The sequence below is a fragment of the Notamacropus eugenii genome, chromosome 5, assembly GCF_028372415.1.
Source record: "Notamacropus eugenii isolate mMacEug1 chromosome 5, mMacEug1.pri_v2, whole genome shotgun sequence".
Classification (NCBI taxonomy): Eukaryota; Metazoa; Chordata; class Mammalia; order Diprotodontia; family Macropodidae; genus Notamacropus; species Notamacropus eugenii.
The window spans coordinates 413,452,070-413,467,186 of NC_092876.1; the positions used below are offsets into that span (position 1 = coordinate 413,452,070).

Below are 15,117 nucleotides of genomic sequence, written 5' to 3' on the forward strand. Positions count from 1 at the left end.
GTTAAAAATTGCTTTTTCATGTAACTGGGAAATAAGATGTACAGGCAATGGGGTATAGAAATGTATTTTGCCCTACAGGAAAATAGAAGCGAGTGGGATGGAAGAAAGGTGGGGGTAATAGAAGGGAGGACAGACTGGAGTAAGGGGTGGATAGGGTACATGCTGTCCTGGAGTAGGGAGTGGGGAAAGAAGGGTAGAAAATTTTAAATTCAAATTCTTGTGGAAGTGAATGTTGAAACCTGAAAAATATATAAATTATATATTTTTTAAAGAAGAAAAAAACACAAGAAAATATATTTTTTAAAAACCTAATAAACAAAAGAAGTTGAATAGGTAAAGAAGAGGGGAAGGTTCACCTGACTTCTTCACTAAGAGGGGGGAAAAGGAAAGAATTAAATGACTTGATGGAAGACGAAAAAAGTAACCTAGTATGTAAAACTTTGAAACGAGGGGAAAGCTTAACAAATGGGAGGCTTGGAAAGACCTTTTGGGTGAGAACATGAGATTCAGTGAGAACAGATTTATCTTAAAGTAAATTCAGCAAAAAATAACAGAAGAGACAAAGTACGGTCCTTTGAAAAGGAAAAGGGAAAAACCCTAATTAAAGTGGATTACACAATGTGATAAAGCAAAAAAAAAAAAAATACTAACAGGTTAGAGAAGAAAATAAAACCTTGCGATCTGTTACTGACCATAAACACACCTATAAAAAGGCACATTGAATGCATGAACAAATTTTTAAAAAATTAATACCAATACCACAAAAATTATTATTAACATTTTATTAAGAAAGCTATCTTCAAGACTCCTCTTGAGACAAATATAGTCCTGGTACCTAAATCAGAAAAGTATAAAACACAGGAAGGACGTGGAACAAGATAATTAATGAATAACCCTTGAATTTTTAAAATATGAAATCTTATCAAAGTGACTACAGCAATTCATCCAAGAAATTATTCATCATGTCTAAGTTGAGGATTGTTCAACACTAAGAAAATAACATTGTTAAATTTAAAATAGAACTTTCAAAACTGTGAGATTATCTCAACAGATGAAGAAAAAGCTCTCCTTATGCTAAAGAAAGAACAAAAAATACAGGCCCAGAGAGACTTTTTTAATAACACAAAATATGTCTATCTAAAACCAAAATTATGCATGATATGCATTGGGATTGCCCTAGAGCAGAGGTGTCAAACTCATAGTCCATAGACCTCACATATTCAGCAAAACTCCTGAGAATATCCTGAAACATATTGTAACTTAATTTGGAAATGTTTAGTAATATAAATAAAAATACAATATGCTGAATACTAATTTGTGATTTTCCATGTCAGCATGAGGTCTCCTGAAATCCATTTCTATTAGTGTTTGACACTTCCACACTAGAACTTTTTCTAATAAATACAGGAGGAAAACAAAGATGGCCACTTTCCCCACTATTATTTTATATAGAACTGGAAATGCTAGTAATAACAATGAGAGAAAAGAAAGAAATTAAGAGTAGAGATAGGCAAAAGGGAGGTAAAACTACAGTCAGTTCTTAACTTTATTGGGATAATGTTCCTAGGAAATAAATGACAAAAGTAAAAAACACAAAGGTTGATACATTGAACGGATGGGAAACAGGGGTTTAGGTTCCCATGACTACCAAAACCTGTAATCTTTCACTTGAGATTTAATTAAAATAGGTAAACAAGGAAATTATATTTTCCTAAAAGACAATACAGACAATGAAATTATTTCAGTACTTAATATGTATGCAAGAAATGGCATAGTATATTGGTTGTTGCCCTTTATATTCAAAAAGCACCAAAATATATCACTGCCTCAGGGTCAAGACACCATGTGGCCAGCCATGTCTGATCAGAAATATATGTTCACAAGGTCAGGCACAAATAGTCTGCACAAGCATTTGAAATGGAGATGTCTCTAAATTTTTGCATAACACATTTCTTTCCTTCTTTGCTCATAGAGCACAGAGCCTTCTGTCATCTGAGCAAACCAAAGTGGGTTGTCCTATGCCAATGGCTCCCATGTCTCATAATTGATTCCAAAGATTTTCAGAGAGATCTTGAGAATGTACTTGTATTGCTTCTTCTGATCTCCATGTAAGTGTTTGTTCTATGATAGTTCTCCATAAAACAAGCTTTTAAGTGAACCTACATTTGACATTTGAACAATGTAACAACATGGCTGGGCCATCAGAATTGCACTTTCTGCATCAGAGTTCCAATGTTTGGCAGTTCATCGCAAGAAAGGAACTCATTGTCCAGTACCTTATCTTATCAGTTGATCTTCAGAATCTTCCTAAGACAATTCAAAAGGAAGTGATTCAATTTCCTGGCATGACTCTGGTATACTGCCCAGGTTTCACAACATTGAGGTCAGCACCTTCAGTTTGGTGGGCAATGTAATACCTCTTCTCTCCCACACTTTCCTTTGGAGCTTCTCAAACACTAAGGTAGCTCTGGCAATGTATATGTCAATCTCATTATCAATGTGTACATCCCTGGAAAGTAAGCTGCCTAGGTAAGTGAATTTATCCATAACGTTGAAAATTTCTCCATTTGCTGTAACTGATAGTTCCACATATTAATGATATGGCGCTGACTGATGGAGATCCTCTGTTTTCTTTGATCTTAATTGTCAGGCCAAAATTAGTGCAAATGGCAGAGAATTGATCCATATTCTTGCACCTCAACTTCAAAGCCTGCACTGTGTACAGTCATGTGTGAACAAAAAATGACACACCAACTCTTCCTCCACTTTTGTCTTCACTTGTAGTCTTTTCAAGTTAAATAATGAACTATCAGTGTAGTAGCTGAACTTGATGTCATTTTAGTGCTCCTTGAAGGCAATGGAAATCACTGAAAACATCATGCTAAAAGGCATGGCAGTAAGTGCACAGAACTACTTCACTCCTTTGGTGACTGGATAAGAACAAGAACATCATTCACTATCCAGAACCCATGCAAACGTGCCTTCATGGGACTAGTGTGCAACTCTGATGAACTCCTCCAGACAACCAAATTTTGGCGTGATCTTCCACAAGCCTTCATAGTTGACAGTAACAAAAGCCTTGATCAGATTGCAGAATACTGTGTACAAGTCTCTGTTCTGATCCAGGCATTTTTCCTAGAGTTGTCTGGCAGCAAATACTATATCTATCATTCCTCAGTCCTTTCTGAAGCCACATTGGCTCTGTGGTAGGTGACCATCTTCCAAGTGAAGGGTCAGCCTATTAAGGAGGACTTTGGCAAGAATCTATCCAGCAATGACTAAGAGAGAACACTACTTCACCTTCATGATTGCCACAGGACAACCTATTTCCTTTTCTCTTAATAGAGATGGACAATAGTGGCATTCTTGAAGTTCTAGAGTATAACCTCCTCCTGTCAGAAGATTGTAGTCAGCTTTTGCATGAGCAGTGGACCCTCTGCCTTGTCAATCTGCTGAAACAGCAGATGCACAGGATCAGAACCTAATGGTATTCACAACCTCTTCTTCAGCTGGAAGTTTTGGCTAGACAGGGACTGACTTCAACCTGAGGATGTTGGTCAATAGTTTCAACATTGGTCGATTATGTTCTATTGAGAACATTTTAAACATGCTCAGTTCATCTATCCAGGATCATATCCTTACCATTAACCAATGTAGTACCATCAGCACTTAATAGTTGAGATGCACCATAAGTCTTTGGCCTACAAATGGCCTTCACTGAATCATAAAAACACTTTGAATTGTTACTATCAGCATAAAACTGAATTTCATCTGCCTTCCTACTTGAGCTAAGAATCTAGCATCTCTCAGCTTTAATTTTGATGGAGTTAAACTCTGCCTTCTTAGGAAGGATGAACTATCTGCTAGTGAACTCTGTGGAGTTCTCATTTTTTGCTTAACAGCTTCTAAATTTCCCCATCATTTTCATCAAACCAATATTGGTGTTTGTGAATGTTTGGCACAGATGAGTGAATGCAGTGCTGTACGCTAAATCTCTGAAAGCTGCCCACTCCCTTTCTGCTCCACTGTTGCCAACCATGTATTGGCTCAACTTTCTCCCCAAGTTAGCAACAAACTGTTGAGGTATGGAGAAGGACTATAATCTCTTGACATTACGTCTTCTCATAGTTTGCCTTGGAGCCGTCACTTTTGTTGAATGAGAATGTTTAGCTAGAAGAGGGTAAGTCTATGACTCGTCCAGTACTCTGCACCACACATTACCTTCATTACTCTTACATCCTGTTTGTCTCTTCTCCTTTTAGTGACATAGTCTACCAAATGCCAATATTTGCTGCAAGAGTGTCCATGAATTTTTATTGCATTTAGGTAAACAAAAGACAGTGTTGATGATGGTGGATGCACAAGTCTTCAGTAATAAGTGACCATTGCTTTTGCTCTTTTCAAATCCATTCTTTCCAAGGACTCCCTTCCATGTTTGATATCCTGTGCCTCCTCTGGCATTAGAATCACCCAGAATTATAAGGTTGTCCTCCTTAACCACATTGATGATGGTCTCCAGGTCTTCATAAAATTTTTCTTTGATCTCAACAAGGATCACCATGATGGGAGCTTATGCATTGATGATGGTGTCATGACACTTCTACAGTGGCAATCACATTGTCATAAGCCTGCATTTCCCACTTTGAGGAGGCATATAAGCTTGTTGACTAGATTTCATTGCAAAACATATACCAGCTTCATATCACTCACCATCACTGTTGCCACTCCAAAAAACAAATATGTACTCAGCTTCAACTTGAATAAACTGGCCTTCATTTGCTAGCTTTGTTTCAATGAGGGCTACTATTTGGATGTGATGCCTGCCTCTCTCATAACAACAACTATTTGTCTTTCAGATCTGCTGGATTTAATGTTGTTTAATGTTATCCAGAAATATGAACATATTCCATGTACCACTGGTGAATGTAATCATCTTTGCAAAAGTTTTTGCACTTTGTTTTTTGTATTTTGACTCCAGGGTAGATTCTCAGCCTGCCATGCATAAGCAGGCCTTTGTTAGGTTAAGTGAAGCAGACAATTTTTAGGGCACCCTTTCTAGCCCCTTCCTCATGCTAGAAAGTGAGCAGTGTCATCCTTCAAAAAGGCTGCTCAGACACTCAGGGGCCTGACAAATCCTACTGCTACTTCAGTCCAGTGAGACAATCCTATGGTATGGGACACTTGTGAGTTCCCATATCCACACTGGTTGCTTTGTCAGTTACCCTTTGCCAAAGGACTTCAAAGTAGGTAAAATTGTATGAGTGATATCTTTTGACTAATGAATAAATTGGATTTGTTAGGCAGAGTTGCATGAAGTCATTGGCCTCACTCTTTCTTCCAAAGTCATTAAAGTCCAGTGGCAAGCCAAAAGTCAAGAGGATGGATGTCTTAGGATGGCTCAGAATTGAGTGGATGAACTTGGTGTCTTCTATGTCTAACCAAGCTCTAAGTGCTCCACAGTTCCTGTTTCATCAGACTTCATGGCCCATTGAAACAAATTGTTTAACTTTGCCTATTCTCCTGGTGATGTTTATACATACTTGAGATAGTCACCCACCTAACTCAACTATGGGTTTAAGACCCATCAGTTCCCCTCAACCTGGTTTACCTGATCTGCTGAAACAGTTTTCCTACGTTGTGATTGTTGTGCATGCTACAGTTTCTTGGAGCCACAAGTGAGAGTTGAGTGGCAGGTGGGCACCAAAGGTAAACAGCAGCTCTAGCACTACCATCTCCCTCCTTCTGCCACCATGATCATCTATGAGGACCTCATCAGTCATGAAGAGATGTTCTCCTACATTCACAAGATCCAAGAGATCAAGAATGGGTTATATCTAGAGGTGGAGGGGAGGATGGTAAGTGGGATAGAGGGTGACATTGATGATTCACTCATTGGTGGAAATGCCTCTGATGAAGATCCTCAGAATGAAGGAACAGATGCCACTGTAATCACGGAAGTTGACATGGTAATAAACCATCACCTACAAGAAACTAGTTTGACAAAAAAATTTTTTAAAAATGGAGATTGATCAATGAAAGCGACTGAATATACAACATATGGGACAAAATGAACTTTGAAGCATATCAAATGATAAACTCAAAGACTCATTATTTGATGAAAAAAAATCCTAGTAAAACTGGAGAGTAGTATGGAAGAAATTAGATTCAGACCAGTCCCTCACATTGTTTACCAAGATATTGTATATGTAACATAAATATAAACTGTTACTTCATAAACAAATTAGAGAAATGTGTTTCAAAAAGGTTTACCTTTCAGAAATAACATTCATAATCAAAAAGGTTAAGCAGAGAATCACAGAAGATAACATAAAATTAAAAAAAAAATTTCTTGCAAACAAAACCAAAAAAGTTAAGATTAAAAGAGAAAAAAATAACTGGGAAAACTCTTTGCAGGAAGTATAAATGATAAAGGTCCATTTGCACGCATATCATGAAATAATTCAATTTTGTAAAAAAAAAAAAAAATCATCCACACAATTAATAAATGATATAAATACACCAAGAGTTGGTTTTCAGATGAAGAAACCTGGACTATCCATAGCCATATGATTAAAAAAAAATTCTCCAAATCACTATTAATCAGAAAAATGCAAACTAAAGTAATTCTGCAATTTCACCTCATACCCATTAGATTGACAAAGCTGAAAAAAAGAAATGATAAATGTTGGAAAAGTGGCAGAGAAATGGGCTCTCTATGCACTTCTTATCTTATTATGGTCCTTTGGATACCATCATCCTGAAAAATAATTTGAAATTATAAACAACTCTCATTATATATAAGTGTATTACTGTTCTATAGAATTCTGGGTAAAATTATTTTTGCATAATCCAAATTTGCCTGAGGGCATGAAGGGAGTAAGAGAGGGAAGGAAGGATGAGAGGAGGAAAGAAGAAGTCAGGTCACCAGTGGAGGGGGGTTGACACATGGTTCAAAGACACATAGGGACCATGACAGAAAATGAGAGAGGGAACAAGCAATGGGGGCCAGAAATGGAAACTGACAGGAGAAAACAGGCTACAAGTGGGCTGGGGACAGACATGTAGTACCCCAATGTGGATTGACAGAAGACACAGGAGCTAAATATTCTGGCCTATAGGATGAAGCAGACAAAAGTCTCTTCTCTGTGTGTTGGAGGTCTCAAGGCAAGCCCTGATCCACTGGCTTCTGCCTTTACCTGGAGTGTTTGGGGTTGGTTTCTGTTGTTGTTGGAGTGGTGGCAGAAAGAGAGAGAGGGAGAGAGAAAGAGAGAGAGAGAGACAGAGAGACATAGAGAGAGAGAGAAAGCAAGAGACAGAGTAAAAGAGAGAGAGAATATTACTGTACAGAAAAGTTAATTTTTTAAATTTCTTTCAGAACGCATTCCATAAAACTGAATTTGCATAATGCAAATTTATGTAAAGCAAGAATTGTCTGCATATACAAAAGCACTTTAGTAACAAAAAGTTATTAAATCCTTTGATCTAATTATACCACTGCTAGATTTATATGCAGAAGAGATAAAACAAAGGTGGAAAACTAAGAGTTTCTATTAATTAAGGAAAGGCTGACAAATGGTGTAAGTGAATGTGATGAGACTCCTATGGTTTAAGAAATGAGGAAATAAGTGATTTCAAAAAGACATGGAAAGACTTGTATGAAGTGTTGGAGTGGTGTAAGAACTAACAGACCAATCTGCTAAAATATCAACATTATTTTAAAAATGATTTTTAAAAATTTTTATTAGCCAATGAATAATACAATGATCACAATTAGAAAAATAATTTATACAGTTATAATAACATTGTAAAGACAAACAACTTTGAAAACTATAAGTGATCTGATCAACAAAATGACCATCCATGATTCCACAAAACCAATGATGACATATTCCTTCTCCTGAATAGAGAGGCAATGGATTTAGGATATAAAATAAGACTTCATGTTTTTAACATAGTCAATGAGAATGTTTTGTTTCACTATAAATACATGTTTATAAGGAGTTTGTTTTTTTCTTTCCCTTTCAATAGGATGAGATGTATAAGGGAAAAATATATTTTTAAGTAATTTTTTTTAAATTACAGAATGCAAAAATCTGATTCAATTTAGCAAAACATTCCAAATACCTGTATGAATATAATAATATCTCCTTAAAAAACTCCTCAAAAGAAAGACAACTTAAATAACTACAATAATATGCAAAGGTCATGAATGAGCCATGGCAGTATAATAAAATTATTATGATGAAATTAATTTGCAGATTTAGTTCAATGCCAAATCAACTGAAACTGTACTTTGCAGATTGAGACAAAATCTTAACAAAATTTATTTGAAGAGGCAAAAGAAATCAGGGGGTAAGCAGTTTTTCAGAGGAGGAATGACACTTCTAGACTTTAATCTACTTTAAAAATCATCAAAATAGTTTTGTACAGGTTAAAAATAGAAAACAAATCAATAAACAAAAATCACAGTGAAGATTTTTCAAATAATATATTCATTAGCCAAGTGTCTGCAAACCCCAAAACATGAATTAATTAGGAAAAAACTCTAAATCTGAGAAAAAATTCTAGGAAAGTTACAAAGAAATGTCTCAGGAATTAGGATCAGACTTTCATCACCATCTATAATAAGTTCTAAATGAATATAAGATTAAAGAGGGGAAGAGAAATAAAATTAACATATCAGAGTTGAAATCACTAAAATAAGAATCATCAGAATCAATTTTATATCACTGTATGCCTGAAAAATTGAGAATTTGTAGGAAATGAATTTCATCCTCATTCTAGAGTTTCTTGCTACTATCAACTGATCTCTGGGGCATCTCCTGAGTTTTCTCTTTCACTAGGTAATATTGGCTCATTATGACATTTGTTCAAAGTTCTTAGTTTTCTTTTTGAAGCTGTATTCAGTCTTTTAACTATCTTCTGATCTCTATTGATTCATCTCTTTGTGGTCTGGGTCTTTAGTCAACTCTTCTTTTTTATCTTTTGCTTTTTCAGCTTTTCTCTGATATTCCATTTTGCTTGATATCCTTATGGAGAAAAATGTGTTCTCTGTAAAACATGTCGCTAAAACATGTCAAGAATAATTTATATAAAATATGGTATCTAATTTGGAATTATGCTTTGAAAGATACATATCCACCCTTTGACTGAGATATCCCAATACTATGCATATATCCAAAGAAAATCAATAATAAAAACAAAGATTCTATTTTTATGATTGATAGTATGTAAATATAACAACAAAGAGCAGGGTCGGGGTAGCATATATCATTTGGGGTTTGGCTGGTCAAACTTTGGAGTATGAATATAATGAAATGTTACCATACTATAAGCAACAAGAATATAGGGATTTCAGAGAAGCATGGACATACTTATATGAATTAATGAAAAGAGAAGTCATGCAGAATTAGCCATACATGTCTTTGCAAACATGAAAGACATAGCCAAGATGCAAAGGAATTGACTTAAATTTATTAGAACAAGAACTGTTATTGCAAAAGATACATGGTCAAATGATATGAATAAGCAGTTTTCAATGAAGATCTTATGAAAAGGTGTTATAAATCACCATTATTTAGTGAAATGAAAATTAAAGTAAATCAAATTGGAAAATAAGACAAATTATAATTGTTGGCAGGGAGGTAAGAAAAGAAGACATATAAATACACTGTCAATGGAACTCTGAATTGGTTCAACCATTCTAATAACAATTTGGAACTATGCCCCCAAAGTTACTAAACTATGCTTTCCTTCAAACACAATGATGCCACTTAAAGACATATTCACAAAAAGATCAAAAAAGAAAAGGAACTATATGTGCAAAATATTTATAGCAGCTCTTTTTTGTAGTGTCAAAAACTTGAAATTAAAGGAATGCCCACCAATTGGGAAATGACTAAGGAGGATATGTGAATATAATGGAAATCTCATTGTGAGAAAAGATGAGAAGAGATAGTTTCAAAGAAACCTGAGAAGACTTTATGAATTGATCCAGAGTGAAGTGAGCAGAACTATGTACATAATTTATAGAATCATGTAAATAATATGCAGATGTGTGTATAAATACACAGAATAATGAATATAAAATTCAATGAATATAAAATTTAAAAAGGAATACAGTGTTGTAAAAAATAGGAGACTATGGATGAGAAACATTGTATATATGTTGGGCTTGATGATTTTATTTTCTTTTCCTTCCCTTTTTGTTTTATTCTTTGTTATAAGGCTGGATTTAGGAGAAGAAAAGAGGGGTAGCATATTTGGAGAAACATAGGGAACATAAAACATAAACTATTAATCATTTTTAATGGAACATGAAATTTTTTTTAATTTAATTAAATTTAATTATTTAACTTTTAACATTCATTTTCACAAAATTTTGGGTTACAAATTTTCTCCCCTTTTATCCCCTCCCCCCCCAAACACCAAGCATTCTAATTGCCCCTATGACCAATCTGCTCTCTCTTCTATCATCCCTCTCTGCCCTTGTCTCCATCTTCTCTTTTGTCCTGTAGGGCCAGATAGCTTTCTATACCCCTTTACCTGTATTTCTTATTTCCTAGTGGCAAGAACATTACTCGACAGTTGATCCTAATACTTTGAGTTCCAACTTCTTTACTTCCCTCCCTCTCCACCCCTTCCCTTTGGAAGGCAAGCAATTCAATATAGGCCAGATCTGTGTAGTTTTGCAAATGACTTCCATAATAGTTGTGTTGTATAGGACTAACTATATTTCCCTCCATCCTATCCTGTCCCCCATTACTTCTATTCTCTTTTGATCCTATCCCTCCCCATGAGTGTCGACCTCGAATTGCACTCTCCTCCCCATGCCCTCCCTTCTATCATCCCCCCCACCCTGCTTGTCCCCTTATCCCCCACTTTCCTGTATTGTGAGATAAGTTTTCCTACCAAAATGAGTGTGCATTTTATTCTTTCCTTTAGTGGAATGTGATGAGAGTAGACTTCATGTTTTTCTCTCACCTCCCCTCTTTATCCCTCCACTAATGAGTCTTTTGCTTGCCTCTTTTATGAGAGATAATTTGCCCCATTCAGTTTCTCCCTTTCTCCTCCCAATATATTTCTCTCTCACTGCTTGATTTCATTTTTTTTTTTAAGATATGATCCCATCCTCCTCAACTCACTCTGTGCACTCTGTCTCTATGTATGTGTGCATGTGTGCATGTGTGTGTGTGCAATCCCACCCAGTACCCAGATACTAAAATGTTCCAAGAGCCACAAACACCATCCCTCCATGTAGGAATGCAAACAGTTCAGCCCCAGCAAGTCCCTTATGACCTCTCCCCGCTGTTCACCCTTTCATGGTTCCCTTCATTCTTGTGCCTGAAAGTCAAATTCTCTTTTCAGCTCTGGTCTTTTCATCAAGAATATGCGAAAATCCTCTATTTCACTGAAAGACCAATTTTTCCCCTGAAGTATTACACCCAGCTTTTCTGGGTAGGTGATTCCCGGTCCCAGTCCTAGTTCCCTTGACTTCTGGAACATCCCACTCCATGCCCTTCGATCCCTCAATGCAGAGGCCGCTAGATCCTGTGTCATCCTGACTGTATTTCCACAACACTTGAACCGTTTCCTTCTAGCTGCTTGCAACATTTTCTCCTTGACCTGGGAGCTCCGGAACCTGACCACAACGTTCCTAGGAGTCTCTCTCTCTGTGGATCTCCTTCAGGCAGTGTTCTGCGGATTCCCTGAATATTCATTTTGCCCTCTGGTTCTAGAATCTCAGGGCAGTTTTCCTTGATAATTTCATGAAAGATGATGTCTAGGCTCTTCTTTTGATCATGGCTTTCAGGTAGTCCCATAATTTTTAAATTGTCTCTCCTGGATCTATTTTCCAGGTCTGTTGTTTTTCCAATGAGATATTTCATATTATCTTCCATTTTTCAATTCTTCTCTATTTGTTCTGTGATTTCTTGGTTTTGCATAAAGTCATTAGCCTCCATCTGTGCCATTCTAATTTTGAAAGAACTATTTTCTTCAGTGAGCTTTTGAATCTCCTTTTCCATTTGGCTAATTCTGCTTTTGAAAGCATTCTTCTCCTCATTGGCTTTTTGAACCTCTTTTGCCAATTGAGTTAGGCTAGTTTTCAAGGTGTTAATTTCTTCAACATTTTTTTGGGTCTCCTTTAGCAGGGAGCTGATCTGCTTTTCATGCTTTGACTTCATGTCCCTCATTTCTCTTCCCAGCTTTTCCTCCACCTCTCTAACTTGATTTTCAAAATTCTTTTTGAGCTCTTCCATGGCCTGAGCCCATTGGGTGGGCTGGGACACAGAAGCCTTGATTTCTGTGTCTTTGCTTGATGGTAAGCATTGTTCTTCCTCATCAGAAAGGAGGGGAGGAAATGCCTGTTCACCAAGAAAGTAGCCTTCTATAGTCTTATTTCTTTTCCCTTTTCTGGGCATTTTCCCAGCCAGTGATTTGACCTCTGAATATTCTCCTCACACCCACCTCGCCTCCTGATCCTCCCAACCAGCGTTTGGGGTCTGAGATTCAAATGCTGCTTCCAGCCTTAGGGCTTTTGGTGGGGGCAGGGCTGCTATTCAGTGTGAGATTAAGTTCAGGTGGTCAGGTGGGGGCAGGGCTGCCTCTCAGGCTCAGTTCCCTCAGGGGGTTTATGCACAGACCTTCCACAATGGATCCAGGCTCCTGCCCCCTTGGGGAGCCCCTGTCTGCAGCCGCCTCTCAGCTTCTACCTCCCGGGGCGGGGGGGGCCTGAGTTATGGGGGCACCCCACTCCCCTCTCAACCCGCCAAAGAGACTCTCTCACCGACCCCCATCACCTGTGGGTGGAGGGACTTGTGCAGCTGCTGGAGATCCTGCCCCTGAAGCCTGCTCGGATCTGTATCTCTCGGTGCCACGGCCACGGCAGTTCTGGGCTGGGCTCCGCCTCTGCAGTGCGACGGACCTTTTGCGAGAGGTTTGCAGGTCCCTCTGTGGGTGGAGGGACCCGCGTGGCCACTGGAGATCCCGTCCCTGAAGCCCGCTCGGATCTTTTCCTCTCGGTGCTGTGGCCGCGGCAGGGCTGCACTCAGCTCCCAGTCCCAGCGCCCAGTCCGCAGCACGAAGGACCCCCCGCGAGAGGTTTGCAGGTCTCTCCAGAACAGAAATCTCCCTCACTCCAATATTCCGTGGCCTCTGGGTGCAGAATTCGCTGTGAGTTACTTCCCTGTAGCCATTCTATGGGTTGTGGGTTTGGAGCTATGTGTATGTGCGTCTTTCTACTCCGCCATCTTCGCTCCGCCCCTCGGAACATGAAATTTTTTAGGAAGGCACTTCAAAGGTAAATAAAAATTTAAATGATTCTGCCTAGACCCACCTGCTAAAAAAGAATATGGCTTCCAAGCCAAAGGAGTTGCCCCCAACAAGAACAAACAAAACCCTTCAAATTGGCCAGATAAATTCCCTTTCAATATTTATAAAAACAGATGACACATCAAATTTATTGAGAAACTAACATTTAAAAGGATGTGGTTCAGAGATGGTTTCAGAACACATGATAAATATGTTAAAAGACACAATCTTTTCACATCACAATTATAAAGATTGTCAATATGTTCTTGCTATTGGATTTATCATTTTATCTTTTGTTATTACTCAGTTCTGTATATGTGTCTAAATAATTATTGTTAAATAAAATAGAACTGAAATTATCCTAATGAGTACTCAGTGTTTTTCACATCTGGTTCAAAATACTACGCATTTTGTACACATGCTCTTTGGAACTTTAACATGACCTTTGAATCCACACCCCTAAAGTGTCCTTATTCGGTCACAATTATTTCCTTTAACCATAACAAATTCATTTGGGGCTAAGAGAAGTATCTATTTCTATGCTTGTCCAATTTTTATTCCTTTTTTATCTTCGTTGTTCAGTTTCAATAATGCATCAGCCATTTTATTTTAAAATTGGTCTTTTTTTTACCCAGAAACTATATGTAGACTGTCTTTCTCACTATCTGATTTCTTGCCATTTTAAACCAATGCATTTCTTCCCACAGCATTTTTATTTGAGTGGGTACACAGCCAGCAAGGTTGCTGTATCACATATCTGTCTGGTATATTGATGTAAATTTTCATTTTTATATCTCGTTACTTTCAAGTGACCGTTATTTGCTCATTTTTTCACCCTGTTCTAGGTGCTGGCGTTCCTCAGTTCCAACCAATCGTCTTAAATGGGCGTATCCAGGTTCTCACAAATGGGTCTTTGCTGATTAAACATGTTGTAGAAGAGGATAGTGGATACTATCTCTGCAAGGTCAGCAATGATGTGGGAGCAGATGTCAGCAAATCCATGTACCTCACTGTTAAAAGTAAGAGAAAAAATGCCTTTTTAAATATCTAAAAGTTTTCTTGTACTATGTTTTTGTGAGTTATACATTTGTCCCTACCCTTTATCTATTCCCCACTTCCCCAATTCCCTCTGTACATACTTGTTTCTGGAGAGAAAAAGAGAGAGAAAAAGTAAGAGAGAGAGATAGAAGAGAGAGAATTAGTAAAATATTAACACTTTTGAATAAACCTTTATCATGTCTTAAATGCTATGAAAGGTGGCTCAGCAGATAGACTAATAGGCCTGGAGTCAGGGTGACCTGAGCTCAAATCTGGTCTGAAACAATTACCAGCTGTGTGAACCTAGGCAAGTAATTTAACCTCTGTCTGTCTTAATCCACTGGAGAAGGAAATGCCAAACCATTCCAGTATCTTTGCCAGGAAAACCCCATGAAAGATATTAGTGTGTTATGATCCACAAGATCAGACACAACTGAACAATAACAAATAGTGTGAAACTAAGTTTTTTTTCCCTTTTCCATTGAAAATAGTGACTTGGTACAGGTTACAAGAAATCTAACATGTTTTTGTCTCTAATATCTTTAGCACCTACAGTCTTACTGTAGTAGTACCATTGTGAGAACATCTTACAAATTGGTGATGGAAATAATTCTCTTCAAAGTTCCATTTTTATATACCTTATTATATGTGAAATTATTTTTCATATATAATGCACATAGATTTTCTTCTGAAACTTACTATGAAACCATAATCCTGACAACCAAATAGCAAAAAATACACTGAAGCTTTATTTCAGCGTCATCTTTG

The 15,117-nt window shown here is 37.4% G+C and overlaps 1 protein-coding gene across 1 annotated transcript in view; it reads left to right on the forward strand.

The window, feature by feature from the left end:
• Nucleotides 1–14,374, forward strand: part of DSCAM (DS cell adhesion molecule) — a 229,988-nt gene extending 215,614 nt beyond the window's left edge. Inside the window, exon 9 of the mRNA XM_072615767.1 lies at nt 14,157–14,374. Coding sequence (XP_072471868.1) covers nt 14,157–14,362 — 206 coding nt within the window. The 3' untranslated portion in view covers nt 14,363–14,374. The remainder of the gene's footprint in view (nt 1–14,156) is intronic.
• Nucleotides 14,375–15,117: the final 743 nt, after the last annotated feature.